We start from the raw sequence: 16702 nt of genomic DNA on the forward strand, positions 1-16702 counted from the left end.
TAATTATGTAATCATGGATGGAGCTGCCTTAATTTTGTCATTATTTTAAATTAATAAATGAACAAACAGAAAAACACACTTGGTAATCAGAGCACAGTTCATTTACTCTAACTAATAAGTGAAACTTCCTGTACTCCATACAATTTTCATTAAGAAGAATAAGTGTTTTAGCAAGGAAATTTTCTTGGTCAATGCAAGGCAACACCATCCTGCACTCATTTTCCTTTATTTCACAGCTAATGGACTTGTGTTCATTCGCCTTTCAAATTTATTTTGGCATTATAATAAAGGTACTTCAAAAGCTCAGCTGCAGATCCAGTGACCTACTCTTCGAGGAGGAGCTCATATAAAATTCCTCTAGGAAGGAGATGTGTGTACGTGCGTGTGTCACTTGGTCCCTTATAAGTGAGTTAAGCAGGTAAAACCCATAGAAGAGGTGGGAAGCACAGCTAGGGAGGTGGAGGGAAGTCTGACTGGCAAGCTGAGGGGAGCAGCAAGACACCACAGAAGCCCTGGGGAAGTATTTCTTTTTCCTTTTTTTAATTAAAAAATACTTCACATCTTGTCAATCATAAACCCTGCACCAAATCCAAAAAGCAAAACAACTGACAACGCACGATCCTTAAGATGTAATGTTTTCCTACTGCATTTACTTGAAAACACTATTTTAGTACAGAGATCCTGAGGCAGCAAGTAGGCACAATCTCTTGATAACAAATAATCTAGACACAGTTAATGAACAGCACCAAATAATTCCCAAAGGAAATTTTCAATCAACTCTTCCAAGACTGGGGGAAAATAAAACAGTTCTGATAGCTTAAGTGCGTGAAGAGATAAACAACATGCAAAAGGCAATAAAAATTAATGTTGTTATAGCGGTATACTACTTTATTTTATTTTGCAGACCTTGTGTGCAGGAATGAGGTTAATCAAAATCGAGTCCAGCAGCTCCTGAGTTACTCCATCGCCTTCCATGATGATAGAACTCATCAAATCCAGCATATGCATTTGTACCTTCTGGTTGTGGCTATTACTAAGATCATAAAGAATATTATCAACACTAAATTTTCAGACTCTGACAAATGTTAACAGTACGGTCAAGAAACAATGTCTAACACTGTCCAGTTTGCCTTCTCTTACACTCTCCACATGTCAAAACTCAAAACCATTTTACGTGCCTTTCTTCTCTTACAGGAAGGTTACAAAACCGAGAACAACCTAGCTCTGCTTTAAGTGAATCAAAATAAAAAAGACAATCACAGCCACAAAGTAAAATGTAGATAAATGAATCAGAATGAAGTATAGTTATAACATGGACAACAAATTTTAAAACACATCTGCTTTCAGATGTACACCCCTCCATACTGTCAGTAATTCACACTCATTTGCTTTCCTTGTATCTCTTTGTTTGGACAAATAAAGACCTGTTCTGTTCAGCCATATTTATCTGTAGACTATGATAGGATTCAGTCTACCCCCAAAATTGATTATATTTTGACCATTTAAAATAATGGAAGTAATTCAACTTACTTGATAACTGAAAAAAGAGTCCTAAAAAGTTGAATAAAAATTTCATTGCAATCTTCCAACTCAAAGCAGATGTTGTAAGATTTAACCCAAGCTAAATTCTAAAACAAAAAATAGGATATTCAGGCTATTACAACTTCATATTAAGTCACATAAATACAATCATGTTAGTTACAGGTTTTTTCTATTTAAGGAAAAAAAATATACAATATTCCCTTTGGGGAAAGAGACTGGATATTTGCTTTGCATATAAAGAACTCCTAATACAAAGGGGTTTTGCCAGATATATCCAGAAAAAACTACATATAGAATAATCTGATTTCTTATGTATAAAACTCGATTGACAAAAATTGTTAATATATTAAGTTCCTATTTCTAGACTTTTTTCTTCATATGACAATTTTATGTATCAATAAAAGATTTACAAACAAGATACTATTTCTAAATGCACACTGAACCCTCCCCCCGTTCTTGTCAAGAGTACTGTTTTGCAACATTTTTAAAGCAAAAATCTTATATCTCTTCTCCCATCATCAACATAAGTACACCTGCATTTTAATCAGCATTTGAAATTTTCTCTCTTGATACAAAAAACAGTGTATACTTTTGTAAGATAAAGGCTAAATGTTAATAAACACCACTCATTTCAACATGTCCTCAACTGCAGGCTAATGAACTTACTAAATGCAAACAGAATTATAACTAATAAAAGAAGCAATGCATTGAACTTCAATGAGACTGGTGTGATTTACAGAATAAATTTCCCAGGCATACTGGTACATCTGGAAAAATTACTGGAAAAAATACTGATGACACTTCTTAGGCTTGCAGAGTAAATGCCAGCTACTGAAAGTTACAACTACTGAGTTACCTCTAACAAGTAAAAGTATCTGTTAAATTGAGGGCTCTTCGTGTCCTCCAAGCCTTTCAATTGTCTTGTAATAAACAAGAATATGTCCTGTCAAAAAAAAATACAACCATTTAGTAGTGACATTTACCCATATTTTCAAACTCATGATATGAGAAGTTGAAATTGTTTTTTTTAGGCACTGACAGAAAGCTATCACCAACACAGACACTGGTCATATCATCCAGTGTTCCTTTACATGTCTAGCCCTTAATTATTACACTGACTCACAGGATTAAAGCAACCTGTCTTTAATAAAATTGAACATCAGTATAAGTGGGAGTAAACCCAAATTTTTGGTTTATTTTTCTTTTTTTTGTTTGTTTGTGAGTGTTTTTGGGTTTTTTTTGTGGTTTTTGTTGTTGTTGTTGTTTGGAGTTTTTTTGAGGGGAGTTGGTTGGTTGGTTTCATTTTGGGGGGGAGGAAGGGGAATGTGGTTTTTATTTTCCTCAGTAAGAGAATGGGGTAGGAAGAAAGCCTTTATTTTATAAAGCATTTTTACCTTAAGTTTGTCATGGGAAGTATATGGAGCTTCAGGAGCATAGATACGAAAGATATCAGCCAAGCAACATGCTACAAGGAGGCGCACATCTTTATTGGGATTCCTGAGGAAGAATTCAGATGCAAGGTGCAAGGCTAGTGGGAGATACTGCTGCTTCTCATCTTCTGAGTCCTGGTCCATATCCATGAATGTTTTTACCACCATCTGAAAATCAAAGGAAAAAAAAAAAAAGGAGTTCTTTCTGCTTTTATTCCTAATTACCAAACAATAATTTTTAAAAGAATGCAGTGCTATCAATACATGTTCCGCTGCATAATCACAGTTAGTACTACAATTTTTTTGTTAGGACAAGTATCAGAAGAAGAGAAGCGTTAATCTGATATGTAAAGGTTTGTTGAACTTGGTATTTTAAATTAAGACACCGAAAACCACTTTGCAGCTCTACTCATTCTGCCAGTCTTGGTCTGAGGTAGAGCACAGAAGCTGCACACTGATGAGGTTGGACATGGTAGCATCTCTTCCTCAAAGCAGTCCCACTGCAATTCAGTGAGGACTCACCTCAGCATAAATACTCCAAGGGGCTGTATGCCATCTGGCCTAACACAGGGCTACAGTATAATACTGCTGCTTTAAGAGCTATGCCAAGACTTGAGAGGAGCCTAAGAGGCTGCTCTTAATACTCTGTCTGTCTCGAGGCACAGAGTTCAAGAAGCACTTTACATACCCACAGTCATTCTATTTGGTTTAAATAAACTATAATACCAGACAATAATTTGATCCCTCATGTAAAATAAGTCTAATGCTGCAGATCTTTCCTTTCTGCATACTGACAACTGCATCTATACCCTTACCAATATAATGAAAAAATTAACTATGTGGTTTCCTTGTTTCCTCTAGCATGGCTAGAAGAAATGCCACCAAAATTGTTTATTTTTTATTATTATACAACTTCAGTTAATAGAAACTTCTCAACATAATGATTTGGCAAAACTGAAAGCAAAAATTTAGTTTGAAGAAATACAAAGTTGTAGATTTAATTTTTGGAATAGGGCTTGTTAAAAGAATGAGAACGACTCCTAGGATGTCAGCACAGAACAGGCAGATGTGCCAGAGCGTCTTAGTATGATGTTAGTGAAATTGGTCTTTGTGTTCCATTTCTCCTGGTCACCTGAGCATCCTTAGAGTAAAAATTGTGAAGGACAGTCACATTGCATACCAGTAGCATACCCACTACAGATACAGTATACACAGTATACACAGATACAGTATACCATTAAAGAGATTCATGAGAAAACACAAAAGGATAAATCTTGATGGGTCAAATTCACCTCTAGAATAATAACAGTAAAATACAAGAGAAGACTAAGCTCACACAACTAATAAACACATCTCTAACCAGACTTTTTTTGTAATTGTGCCATTCAAATGACACTAAGGTTGTTTCTCCGCTATTAAACATGTCCCTGCTTCCATCATGAAAATGGTATCTTTCAGCTTCACCTCCTTTCTGAGTTTTGAAATACCATTTCAAACTCAGTAGATCTTACAAATGAAACGTTTGACAGCAACCTTTCCTACTGTACATTACTTAAAACTCTTTTTTAATTTCTATAAATGTACAAGTACAGTCTTTCATGAAGCAACTTACTATAAAAACAAAATTCAAGAAAGGAAGAGAGAGGAGAAAAACTCCACACAGCAACAAACAGAAAAAAAGAGAACTTTAGAGCTACAGCCCATAAAGATACAAATTTTACCTGTATTGGTCTGTTTCACTAAAAATATTCTTAAGTTATGTTTTCTGCTGAAAGCACAAACCCACCCTTCTGACAGCACAGGTCTGTCTGTTACAGGGCCTTTGCATTGAAGAAATGCAAATGCCTTCATTCAAAATAGCAACAACAGCTAAATGAAGACTGCTTAAGTCACTCTTAGCATGTTACAAAGATATTGAAAATTAAAGAAGTTAAAGCTCTCAGGGAGGTATTCATCCAATTGCATAAACCAAGCAGCGTGCAAGCCAGTCACTCTGGGTTACCTTTTCACCCATTAGAGAGAAATGCACAGACCCTGACTGAGTTCAAGCACAGATGTCTATAATGACATTTACAGATGTCACCTCAGTTTTGCCCTGGAACTCTGTGCCGACCATGAAAGCAGTTCAGTGTGACTAGATGCCTGATAAGAGGTGAGATGAACACTTGCAGCTTCTTGTGAGGCTGTCGGCCTCTCAACTGCATTGAAACATATAGCAGAGGTTGCCAAAGCACTGCTCACAGACTGCCCACACCTCATGGGCAGCTTACGTGCAGCCTGTTTTCAAAGACACTAAATCAGGATGGGAGCTTGCCCTCATGTGACTCAGCTGCATGTGGCTCTTGTGCAAGATCTATGCCTCGGATGGAAATACTAACTTTTGATGTTCAGATCCTGTAGCTTTGGGCACATGGTTTGTGGGATCAGGAAGATCAGCTGCTGCTGAAACCTACTGATGACTCCAGTATAACAGGGAGAAGAGTTACATAAACAACGAGAGATGACAGGGCAATCGGTAGAGAGAAGACAAACCAGTGCTTGCAGAGAAGAAGCAGCAGGCAGATCTACAAAAGCCTTGCTGCAGCTGGCAGGTCAAACACCAACCTGCAAGCCAGTCACAGCAAGGGGAAGATGTGTGCGGGTTGCACTTGTTGTACTCTTCTTACAATGGCTTATTCGAAGGATTCCAAAAGCAGTGACATTTAACCACCACCAGTTTGTAAAAAGACCAGGAAAAGATACTCAATATTTTAAAATTTTGTAATCAGCAAAAGAAGAAATTTCACAATTGAGAGAATGTGATACCATTTGTTATAATGGGAATACTATCAGAAGTTAACTTCAGTACTAAGCTTAAATACAAAAGATATTTGAAAATAAAACATAACCAAATGGATGTGAGCCCGGATGACACTTCAAGAGCTCAGACAACTCTGTGAGAGATGCCAAGAAAAGGCTAAAATTACAGTACACCCAAATCTAGCAATTTTCAGCTCACATCAGAGCGTTTTTACATTTTTTCCTCACATGATTTAAGCAGTACTATAGGCAATTCTTACCATTAACTATTAACAATAAATTATATTCTTTGTTTAAAGATCTCCGTGTAAAACACAACGAAATCCACAGACATGTATTTTTGAAAAAAATACTTCTACATGGTGCATATTTAGGATGAGAAATTTTGGTCTCCCTCAGATACAATCCTATCTGTCAGCCAGAAGTACCAAACAAACATGGAAGAGACATTATTGTGTGGATAGAAACAAAAAGAAAAGATATCAAAGTATTCAAATCAGGAGGATCAGATCATTGTTATTCCAGAATCTTTAAATACCTGACAAATGATATCACAAACTTAGCACCACAGCTTTTGTTGGCTTTTCTTAAAAAACACAACAAAACAAACCCCAAACAAGAAAACCCAACCACAACACCAAAAAATCCCAACAACAAACCACACAGACACATACCACCACCACCCCCAAACAAGGAAGATACCAACTAGAAACTATCAAATATTAATATAATGATCAAGAAAAGAGATCTTGCCAATACATCCAACAGGCTGACATCAACAGAATTTCATAACACAAACCAAATCTGGAAGGGTAAATAAACAAAGAAGAAAAACAGGGTAGCACATAAAAAAGAAATTACTTTGCTAACCCTCATCTTGTAACAGCTTGTGCCTTCAATAAGATAATCAACACTCTACACAACATCAACCATGACAAGAAATTTGTCCAAGTGTCAAGAACAGCATTACACTGAGCCACATGGAAAATGAGAATGCTGCAAGAGATGAAGATTAGTGTAACATCGTCTCCTTAGCTCCTCAGTGTTAAACTGAAAGGACGCTTCGGACCTGAATGAATTTACTCGTGCAAAATGGTAGGAATGGATGGTAATGACACAGTTACAGGCTGGCAATAAAGGACAGGATATTACATGAGAACAGAAACGCCAAAAATTGATTGCTGGTAAATGGTCTCATGCTTAGCTCTTAAATCCAAGAATTTATGCTATTAAGAGCTTATCAGCTGGAAACAACAGGAGAGAGGAAAGATGGACATTTATTAAGCAATTGTAAGGAAATTATGAGCCAACAACAGGTTATGTGCATGAAAACAATGAAAATGCAATTGCAGGATATGACAGAAGAAGGAAAGGAAGAAACAGCAATACAACTCATGAAATGCTAAAAATACTAAATGCTGATTTGAAACACATTACTTAGGCCTGATTACCCTCTTTGATTTAAAAAAAAAAAATAAAACTGAAAAGTACAGAAGGTGGCTACCAAAAGCCTTTTCTTGTAAGAGGATATTTACCAGACTGTGCTAATTAACCTACTGAAACAACAGCTGTAGGTCTCTCTTTGAGGCCAGCCCTGTATAGATAGTATCTGTATTGATGATCTGGACAAGGGGATTGGGTGTACCTTCAGTAAGTTCACAGACAACACCAAGTTCGAGCTGGTGAAGGGTCTGGAGCACAAGTGTTATGAGAAGCAGCTGAGAGAGCTGGGCTTGTTTAGCCTGAAGAAGAGGAGGCTGAGGGGAGACCTTATCACTCTCTACAACTACCTGAAAGGAGGTTGTAGTGAGCTGAGGGTTACCTTCTTCTCCCAGGTAACAAGCAAAGGGACAAGGAGAACAGTCACAAGTTGTGCCAGGCGAGGTTCAGATGGATATTAGGAAAAATATCCTTACTGAAAGAGCGGTCAAGCAGGAATCACCATCCCTGGAAGTGTTTGTAAGCATGTAGATGGGACATGGTTTAGTGATGAACACAACAGTTCACCACTTGTTGCACTGGTTGGACTAAATGATCTGAAAGGTCTTCTCTGACCTTACTGATTCTATAATCCTTTTAGTATGTTTTAAATACAGGAGTGCCATTCACGCCCTGGAAAAACACTGCAAGTAGAAATGGAAAACGAGCCTGCAGGATCTCCGGCTTCAGAATGGGGGCTGCTTTCTGACCATGGAAGCATGTGTGCCATGGGGCAGCACCTGCTCGCAGGATTCACTTCATTGCAAACAACTCCTTCTCAGGGCCCACCCAGGGAACTACAGCCAGTCAGTCTCACCTCTAAGATCATGGAGCAGATCCTCTTGAAAACTATGTTAAGGCAAATGGAAAATAAGGAGGTGACTGGTGATAGCCAACATGGCTTCCCTAAGGGGACAATTTCGGTGGCATTCTGCAATGGGGTTAGTGTTGGTGGATCACGGAAGAGCAAATGATGTCATCTACCTAAACTTGAGCTGAGCATTTGACACTGTCCCAGAAAACATTCTTGTCTCTGAACTGGAGTGTGGCATTACTCAGGGATGGTATCAGGACCGGCACTGTTTAACACCTTTGCTGGGGACACAGACAGTGGGACTGAGTACACCCTCAGCGAGTTTGCTAACAACACTGAGCAGTATGGTGCAGTTGACAGGCTGGAGGGAAGGGATGCCATCCAAAGGGACCTTGATAGGCTTGAGGGGCGGGCCTGTGCAAATCTCAAGTTCAGCAGGGCCAAGTACAAGGTCTCGCATCTGGGCTGAAGTAATTTCAGAAACCAATACTGGGTGGAGAATAAATTGACAGCAGGCCTGAGCAGAAGGACTTGGTGTTGGTAGATGAGAAGGTCAGCATGACCTGGAAAGGTGCATTTGCAGCCCAGAAAGTCAATGTATCCTGGGCTGCATCAAAACAAGTGTGACCAGCAGGATGAGGGAGGTGACTCTGTCCCTCTGCTCCTCTCTGGTGAGACCCCACTTGGAGTGCTGCATCCAGCTCTGTGGTCCTCAGCACAGGAAAGACATGGACATTTTGGAGTGAGTCCAGAGAAGGCCACCAAGTTGATTAGAGGGCTGGAGCACCTCTCCTGTGAAGATAAGCAGAGAGAGTTGGGGCTGTTTGGCCTAGAGAAGAGAAGGCTCCAGGGGGATCTTATAGCAGCCTTCCAGTACCTAAAGGGGGCATACAAGAAAGCTGGAGAGGGACTTTTCACAAGGGCATGTAGTGACAGGACAACGGGGAATGGCTTTAAACTGAGAAAGGGTAGGAAGAAAATTCTTTACTGTGATGGTGGTGAGACACTGGAACAGGCTGCCCAAAGTTGTGGATGCCCCTTCCCTAGAAGTGTTCAAGGCCAGGTTGGATGGGGCTCTGAGTAGCCTGGTCTGGTGGAAGGTGTCCCTCATGGCAGGGGTTTGGAACTAGGTGATCTTTAAGGTCCCTTCCAACCCAAACCACTCTATGATTCTATGATATGAGAATCATAGAATCAATGAACTGGAAAGGACCTGAAACATTCTTGTGAAGTTCTGCTGCTGTCACAGCAGCTGTAAAATGAAAAGTAGCACTCCCTGTCTGGTACTATTAGTAACCCCTGAAAAACAAATTTTATTGCCTGATTTTCACTACAAAGTCTTTAATCTATGCTCTCTGACAAGACATGTAAGCAGCTTTGAGTAACTCAGGGTGGGGGGGGAAATGCAAAAGTTGATTAAAAGATTATATAAAGCATTTTCTAAACTCTTCGGAGCAAAGACTATTTGTTTCCTTCTTTACATCCTGCTCACCAAGTGAAGCCAATGACCAGGGTTTCCATGTGTGATTACAAACGTATCATAGGACACGTAAAGGTGATGCAAGAATAGCAATGGTAGTCTGTACAGTGATATAGTCCTCTGACTGGGCAAACAGTTTAACTGGCTATCCTTCCCCTGGGGACTAACCTACATTAGGCTTCTCTTGAGAGCTTTGGCCAACTGACAGATCACACGCAATGAAGTCACAGATCTGTAATTTACCACTATCTTCACATTGGTAAAACGACATATTCTGCATTATTTTCCTTGCATCAAGCAACTCCAACTATTTTCCAAGAGCCCAAATATTAAATTTATCTAATGTATCAAAAAGCAGAAAGACTGGCTACTATGTGTAATAAAACCCTATATACTGAGCAGTTAGTTCAGGGATTATTTGAGGTAATTTCCTTGATACACATTTTTAAGTAACTACATAATGAATGCAAATATCACACATATACAGCATCCTAATCAAAACAGGACAAGTAATGTTACCAATTTGTGAGAGAGGTTGTTCAATTACCCACATCTTACATCTTCATAATCAACACACAGCAGAATTCCAGTTCTGTTGTAAAGCTAGAAGATTCCCCACAGCAACAGATGTAGGAGGAAAAGGCAAACAAAATGAAAAAAATCACGTCTTAATCCCAAGTAGCTGTAGTATTGGTTCCTTGTGACATGGAGATCCAGTTTAACCACCTGTAGCCACTATCTCCTCCCTTTCCCATGACTCACTCTGTCCTGCTTCTGGCCATGCAGTGCCACAGCACACTTTGCACTGGACACAACACTTGCTGAATAACTCCATGAGTCAATTTAACCTACTTATCTGTCTGAAAAACTCCCTGGAAAAAGTCCTGGATAGTTTTCTGACAGGCACAGTTAGATCACAGATATATGTGACACATTCCAGAGTTAGTAGAAGGGAAGATAGATAGAATTCAATGGCAAAGACCAGGAAGGGAAGAATTACTTAGTCTTCCAGTGCACAAACTCTTAAAAAACAATCTAACAGTGACATAAATTCTTAAACTTAATAATAGCGGCAAGCACATAAAGCCTGAAATGGGCAGCTATATCCAAATCCTCGTAGGCTGCCAGAAAATTTACCTGTACCTCTATTCAGCAGAAACTGGCATAAGACGTCATCTCTGATCATTTTAAATTCAAGGTCTCAAAAATACGTTGTTATGGTAATTTTCAAAACTCGTATGCAATGTATCAATTAACTTACTCGTTTTAATTTAATGATGTATTTCCTGGGTTTGTATCACGACCTGAGATAGCAGAGGTTCCCCATTCACCTTTCTAGGCCACCACTTTCTTTGCCTTCCAGGTTCTTATCATTCTCATCACATCCTCATCTCACAGCTTTGGAGGCAAAGATTTACTGTAACTTAGTATTGCACATATATTTTATTTATATAAGGGATGCATAACACCCATGGTGTTTACCATTTGGTCCTTAGCTGGCATTAAATTCTATAAGATTTTTCAACAGCAGCTGTTGAGTCAAAGATTTCACTAAGTGCTCTTGACTGATACATAAGTATCCCCTGATTTAGTCCTCTACAACTTCATGAAGTCAGTAAAGAGTTTTGTTTTCTCTCACTATTTGTTACCTTGCTTTAATCAACACTGAACCTAAAAGCTTCCACTTGGATTCACCCCACTCAAATTATCTAACTTAATAGGAATTCTGCAAAATTCTCCCTGGTTGTGATGAACACCTCATCACATTTCCCAAACAGCTACAAGGGTTTCAAGTGTGCAGAGTACTGTCTAACATAGGTCACTGTATGGTTTGTCGATAACAAAAATTATTTATTGATATTTACTTTTTGCTTACAATCAGCTTTTAATGCATGACAATACCTGGCTACTCAATTCAAGACCTTTTTAAGTTGTTTTAGTGTAAGAAACATTGAGAAGTATTCCTAGTTTGGCCTTACCAATACTGAAATCCTGAAGGTATTTTATTATCCCAGTTTTAAACTGTTTCACACAATTTTCTATGACACAAACTCTAATACTGTGGATCAAATCACCCATTTTAACAATGTGTGTATACTTCTTCTCAAATAATGAAAAGACAGTGCATATACTTATCAGTACATGATCTCTTAATATTAATACTATTCTTGATCTCTTACACATCCATGATTTAAGTGTAGTGCCAGAGCACCAATTTTTATTTTAATTTTTTTAAGCAACTCAGTTTACAGCAGTATTTATTACCAGTCTTTATTACTGGGAAGATTTGTCATGGAATTCTTTACACTTTTCCTGCCAAAGACTAACAATTGAAACACTCTAAGAAGATTCATAAATTAAAATACTGAAAGTCATCTAAATTTTCAGAAACTTCACTTCCACATATGTAGATACATAAGAGTATTTGTAGAGGGACTTGAAAGAGTCTATTTTTTAAACATTCTAATGATAATTCAAGACATCATCAGTTAGAAGCATTTCATTAACTAGTCCTTTTTCCCTAGGTATACTGGCAAGTGTTATATATGGCTGGGGCAAACCCCCAAAATTCTTAAAATCGTATCCTCATGGTGCAGTAGTTCCTATTTCCATATGAAGTTTCCCAAGTACTTTGATAATAGCATCCAGATGTTAGAGAGAATTCTTTATAACCAATTCACTGCTGTGTGATAATTCATTTCCTCTTCCAAAGAGAAGGTGGTGCTGGACAAGAACAAAAATGGCATTTGCATTTCTACTGTGAATTGACTGTAAGGATTCATTTTGAAGTGAGTATTTAAGGATCAGTTCTCACAACACAATTATGCATTAGAGTTTCACATTAAAACACAACTAGAGAGCTATGCTGTCAGCAATACTGATGTTTTAAAGACTATATTCATGTCTTTTTCTACGCTGCAGTGCAGATGCATCCCATGGTACATCATATAGTCTTCCTGACTCAGTCATTCAAAAGTGGGGCATGTATAAAGCACACCATGCTTTTCCCTGCTTGTGTTTCAACACAACCAAAAAATGAGTTCAAAAAAAGATATTTTTTTTCTAAGAAAACCGAGTTTTTCTATTTCAGTAATCTTGTAAATTGTGCTGAGTTGAAAACTCGCTATACCTATTGAAGTATAAAATTATGTGAAATATTTGTACCTCAGTCTTTAACTCTGATTGGACAGTCTGTGGTAGTAAGAGAAAAAAGGAATTAAAATTTCTTTCATGGACCTCATTCAATGTCCAGCAATCACACGTAATACCATCACACTCAGTAGCACCAGAAGGTACCATGGTCAACAAGAAAATACTCCTTAGCTATAACACTAGTTTTCCTGGTTTCTTTAGGAGCCAGATTCCACTGCGCCTTAGGACTGAAAAATCAGGGAACAAATAATGTGAAACTCCAGCATGAACCATACCTAGTGACAAAACTGCACTAAAAATTTTTGGCTGTCACCTACTGGAGTCATAGTACGGGACTGTCATATGACTACATAGAATGCAGAAACTGTGAATTTCCATTCCCATGTGAAAGGCTGAACAAAAATCAGAATTGTAAAACTGTAAAAAGCCTTCATCTTTCACAATCAAAACTAAGACTACCAACCAGCAAGAACTACAAAAAACTCCTAACCAACAGCACATCAAACCAGAACAAGCTCCTCAGAAGGCACTGGTTGACGTGGACACTGCAGCAAACTTCTGCCAGCAGCTGGTGAGGAACCAGCTACTGCACCTACCAAACTAGATGCACTGCTGCAAAGAATTTCTATTCAGGTGAATTATCCTTCTCCAATGAAGCATTATTTTACCAGAAAATTTGGCTACCTGTTGCACACAATCATCTGTACTAGAAATACAAAAACACCCCACAGCTTTGCCTTCAGGCAGGTACCAAGCTCAGAACTAAGGCACCACAGAATGGACTGAAGGCAAAACACAATTTCCTTACTCTGTGTGCATCTTGTGGTTTCATTTTATTTTAAAGTAGCCCCATTAAAAACAAAGTTTCTGGAAATTCCTGAAGCACGGGAAAAAACTGATTCCTAAAAATCTGGACCTGAAACATATCTGGAATGGTTTCCTGTTTGTAAGTCTTATTTAATTCTTTAATGAGGAGGAAGAAAATTATGTCTAATAAGTATATTATTGTATTCGTAGAATTCATTTAGTAAGCCTAAATTATTTTACTGTGAATAATTACAAGTATCCCTAAGTAGGAAACTGATTTCTGATACATGTGAAATGAACAAAAATAACAAAAAATATTTTAAAGAAATTTTCCATTGTAAATATTGTCATTAAAATGAGGTGGGAGACTAAAGGAAAAATAAGACACTATTGTTGCTTATATAAGGATAGGAAAGCCAAATCTGCAGTGCTCAGCAACAGGATGATGATAAAGACAGAATAATTATGTGTATGATATTCACTTTCTGAGAAATAAGCCTCTAAAATTAATATGATAAGTCTGTGCCTTTTATTATAATGTAAGTAGCAAAGAACAATATGAAATTTCTTCAAGAAATTCATATTTTCATCATAATTGGCAATATTAAAAGCAGAGAAATATTTCAAAATTAATATATTTATAGAAAGCATTTTGATGGACTTTGCATGACAGTATTTAAAATGTTGTTTTTTAATGTTTTTACTGTACATTTTATGATATAGTATTTCAAACTAAAATGTAGACTTTTCCATTTTGGGTATGGGAGTAATTGCATTTGTATGTCCAAGGAAAAAATAAGAATGAAAAATGAAAAGACAGAGGCAGGAGAGCAAGGAAAAGAAAGGAAGACAGAAAAACCCCAGGTTTTCCCATCATGTCTCTATCTCATACCTATTATTATTTGCTGAGTCTTGACATTTACACCCAATCACCAGTAAGAGGACTGTTTTCACTTGTTTCTAACTTTGCTAAACATTTTAGTGATATTTTCAAGCAATATTGCTGCCTTGAGCTGATTGAAAATTACCTCCCATCCAAAATATGTACTCTGTTTACAAAACTATGACTCTCTTTTTACCCAACTGAAGAAAACCCAACCAAATTACTGCTTTTACAGAGCACTATTATTCCTTTCTGGATTAGGAATACTGTTTTAGAAGACAGTATGTCACATCCTAGAGTAGTGGTGACTTTGTTGATTTTAGGTAGTTATTTTAATTATGGGCTAATAAAGTCTTGTCTGGGAATTCTCTAATATTTTGAGAACTTCAAGTAACTCCTGGTTTCCACCACAAGAGTCCTGCAACTATTTTGCCTATCAGTTCCATCAAATTCCTTCCCTTGGATAGCTAGAGAATGACCATAATGCTGTACCTGTCCCTCAACATTCCTCATATGTACTCACACAGTTTTATAGCTACTGATTTTGTTAAGATAAGAAGCAGGCAGTATATCAGATATAAAGCATTAATGCAAGGCTGTTTTTGTCTTTTTAAGAATGTTTTCAAAACATGACCGAAGTTTTTTAAAAGGTTCCACTAAGGAGCCTTCTTGTATTAAAGCTTCACTTGTGAAATATATAAAGATCACCAATGTCCCAAAAATCATAGAGAGCACTTCAATTTCCTTTCTCTGTTAGAAACAGAATTCAGATAAAGACTTATATATAGTGACAGTATAACCACTGTCACTCAGACATCAGGCATCCACCATTAGACAATTTTCCCAATCCATTCTTGGTGAATCTACTCACATCACTTCCATCATGCAGTGTTTTCTCATTTTGACCTTTACATTAATTTCTGCTTTACTTTGAAGCTCTCCAATTAGTGTAACAATTTCATTATCTCTGAATAAATTTTCAGGGGGGAAATAAAATCATATAACTATGTAACGAAGAACTCAAATTGGGCAGATTTCTCAAAGCTAAAGGCTGGAAAGTCTTTTACTGTTTTTTATTAGAAAATACACTACTTATGTGTTTAATATTCAATTTATATATTTTAAATACACCATTTAAGTTCAGCCTCAGAATTGATCATGCTGAATCTAGTTGAAAATAACATTTCACTAAACTACATTGCTGGAATCAGCAACCTACAAGTATGAAAGATAACTTAAATAGCTGCCAGCAACATCCTTAAAGGACAGGAATCACACAAAATCACACAAAATTTTTAAAGGTCCAACATACTTTAAAAAGCACTTGAGGGATAGTAGCTCTGTACTGGCAAAACGCTTTGGCATGTTCATTCAGAAAAATCACATATCTCCATGACAAAATTTGAGAAATTTCAATGTACAAAACCACAGTGGAGGTGAGACTAGAGAGAGGTTCTTGAGGTTATGCACCTAAAGTCACTTTAGCATCTAGTTTAATACTTTATTAGAAATAAAATGTTTTGTTACCCAGTAAATTTTACAGTTTCTGAGTCTCATAGTACAGTTAAACTCACTCAATAAATTCTAGCGCTACAACAGTATCACTGCCTGGTAACTTTTGCCTTCACTCTAAATAGCTGGAAGATGCAGCTGATTCCCTTTATATTTAAATTAGACATCCAAAACAATGCCAAGCTGTACCCCAAGCATGAACATAAATTTGGTATCCAGTGGCAGAAGATTTGGTGATTTCACAAACATCTGCATCTGTGACAAAGAGACAGTGTCGAAGAGATATCTGAGAAGCTTACAAAGAAGACAGCGAGCCTTGGCCTAAAAAATTATGATTGCCCAGAACACACAAGAAAGCACACACTTCATCCAGAGTACTGGACTGCAGCAGCCTGAAGCCAAAATAACACCTTATTTAAAAATGATCTTTGTTTTTATGACTCAAAAATGACAGAGACAACTTCACTTGCTCAGCTGCAGTGATCTCAGAACAGTAGTCCACATGCATACGCTGAAGATTCAAAATGGAGCTAACACATATAAAATATCCTAAAAAACAATGATTGGGAAATTTGAAAAAGGAGGGGAAATGTTACCTATAAAAGGACACAACAGATCTCTTTCACATACTGTGCAGAAGAATGACAACTAATTGATCATGTGACTGTCAAAACAAACCACTTAGTCTTTTTAAGTATACATGAGACATTACACATAAGCACAAAATTTAACTTTTCTTATCTAAAAACACTGTAGATAGTATAGTTATCGCCTTTTGGTCCTGAATCCCACATAAAGGTATT

At 37.4% G+C, this 16702-nt stretch overlaps 1 protein-coding gene across 1 annotated transcript in view; it reads right to left on the reverse strand.

Moving 5' to 3' along the window:
• PDS5A (PDS5 cohesin associated factor A) overlaps positions 1–16702 on the reverse strand; it is a 75602-nt gene that overhangs the window by 43364 nt on the left and 15536 nt on the right. The window contains 4 exon segments of the mRNA XM_032685712.1: positions 907–1033; positions 1531–1628; positions 2399–2485; positions 2937–3140. Of these exon segments, the coding sequence (XP_032541603.1) occupies positions 907–1033; positions 1531–1628; positions 2399–2485; positions 2937–3140 (516 nt within the window).

This window comes from Chiroxiphia lanceolata, chromosome 4 (assembly GCF_009829145.1).
Source record: "Chiroxiphia lanceolata isolate bChiLan1 chromosome 4, bChiLan1.pri, whole genome shotgun sequence".
Taxonomy (NCBI): Eukaryota; Metazoa; Chordata; class Aves; order Passeriformes; family Pipridae; genus Chiroxiphia; species Chiroxiphia lanceolata.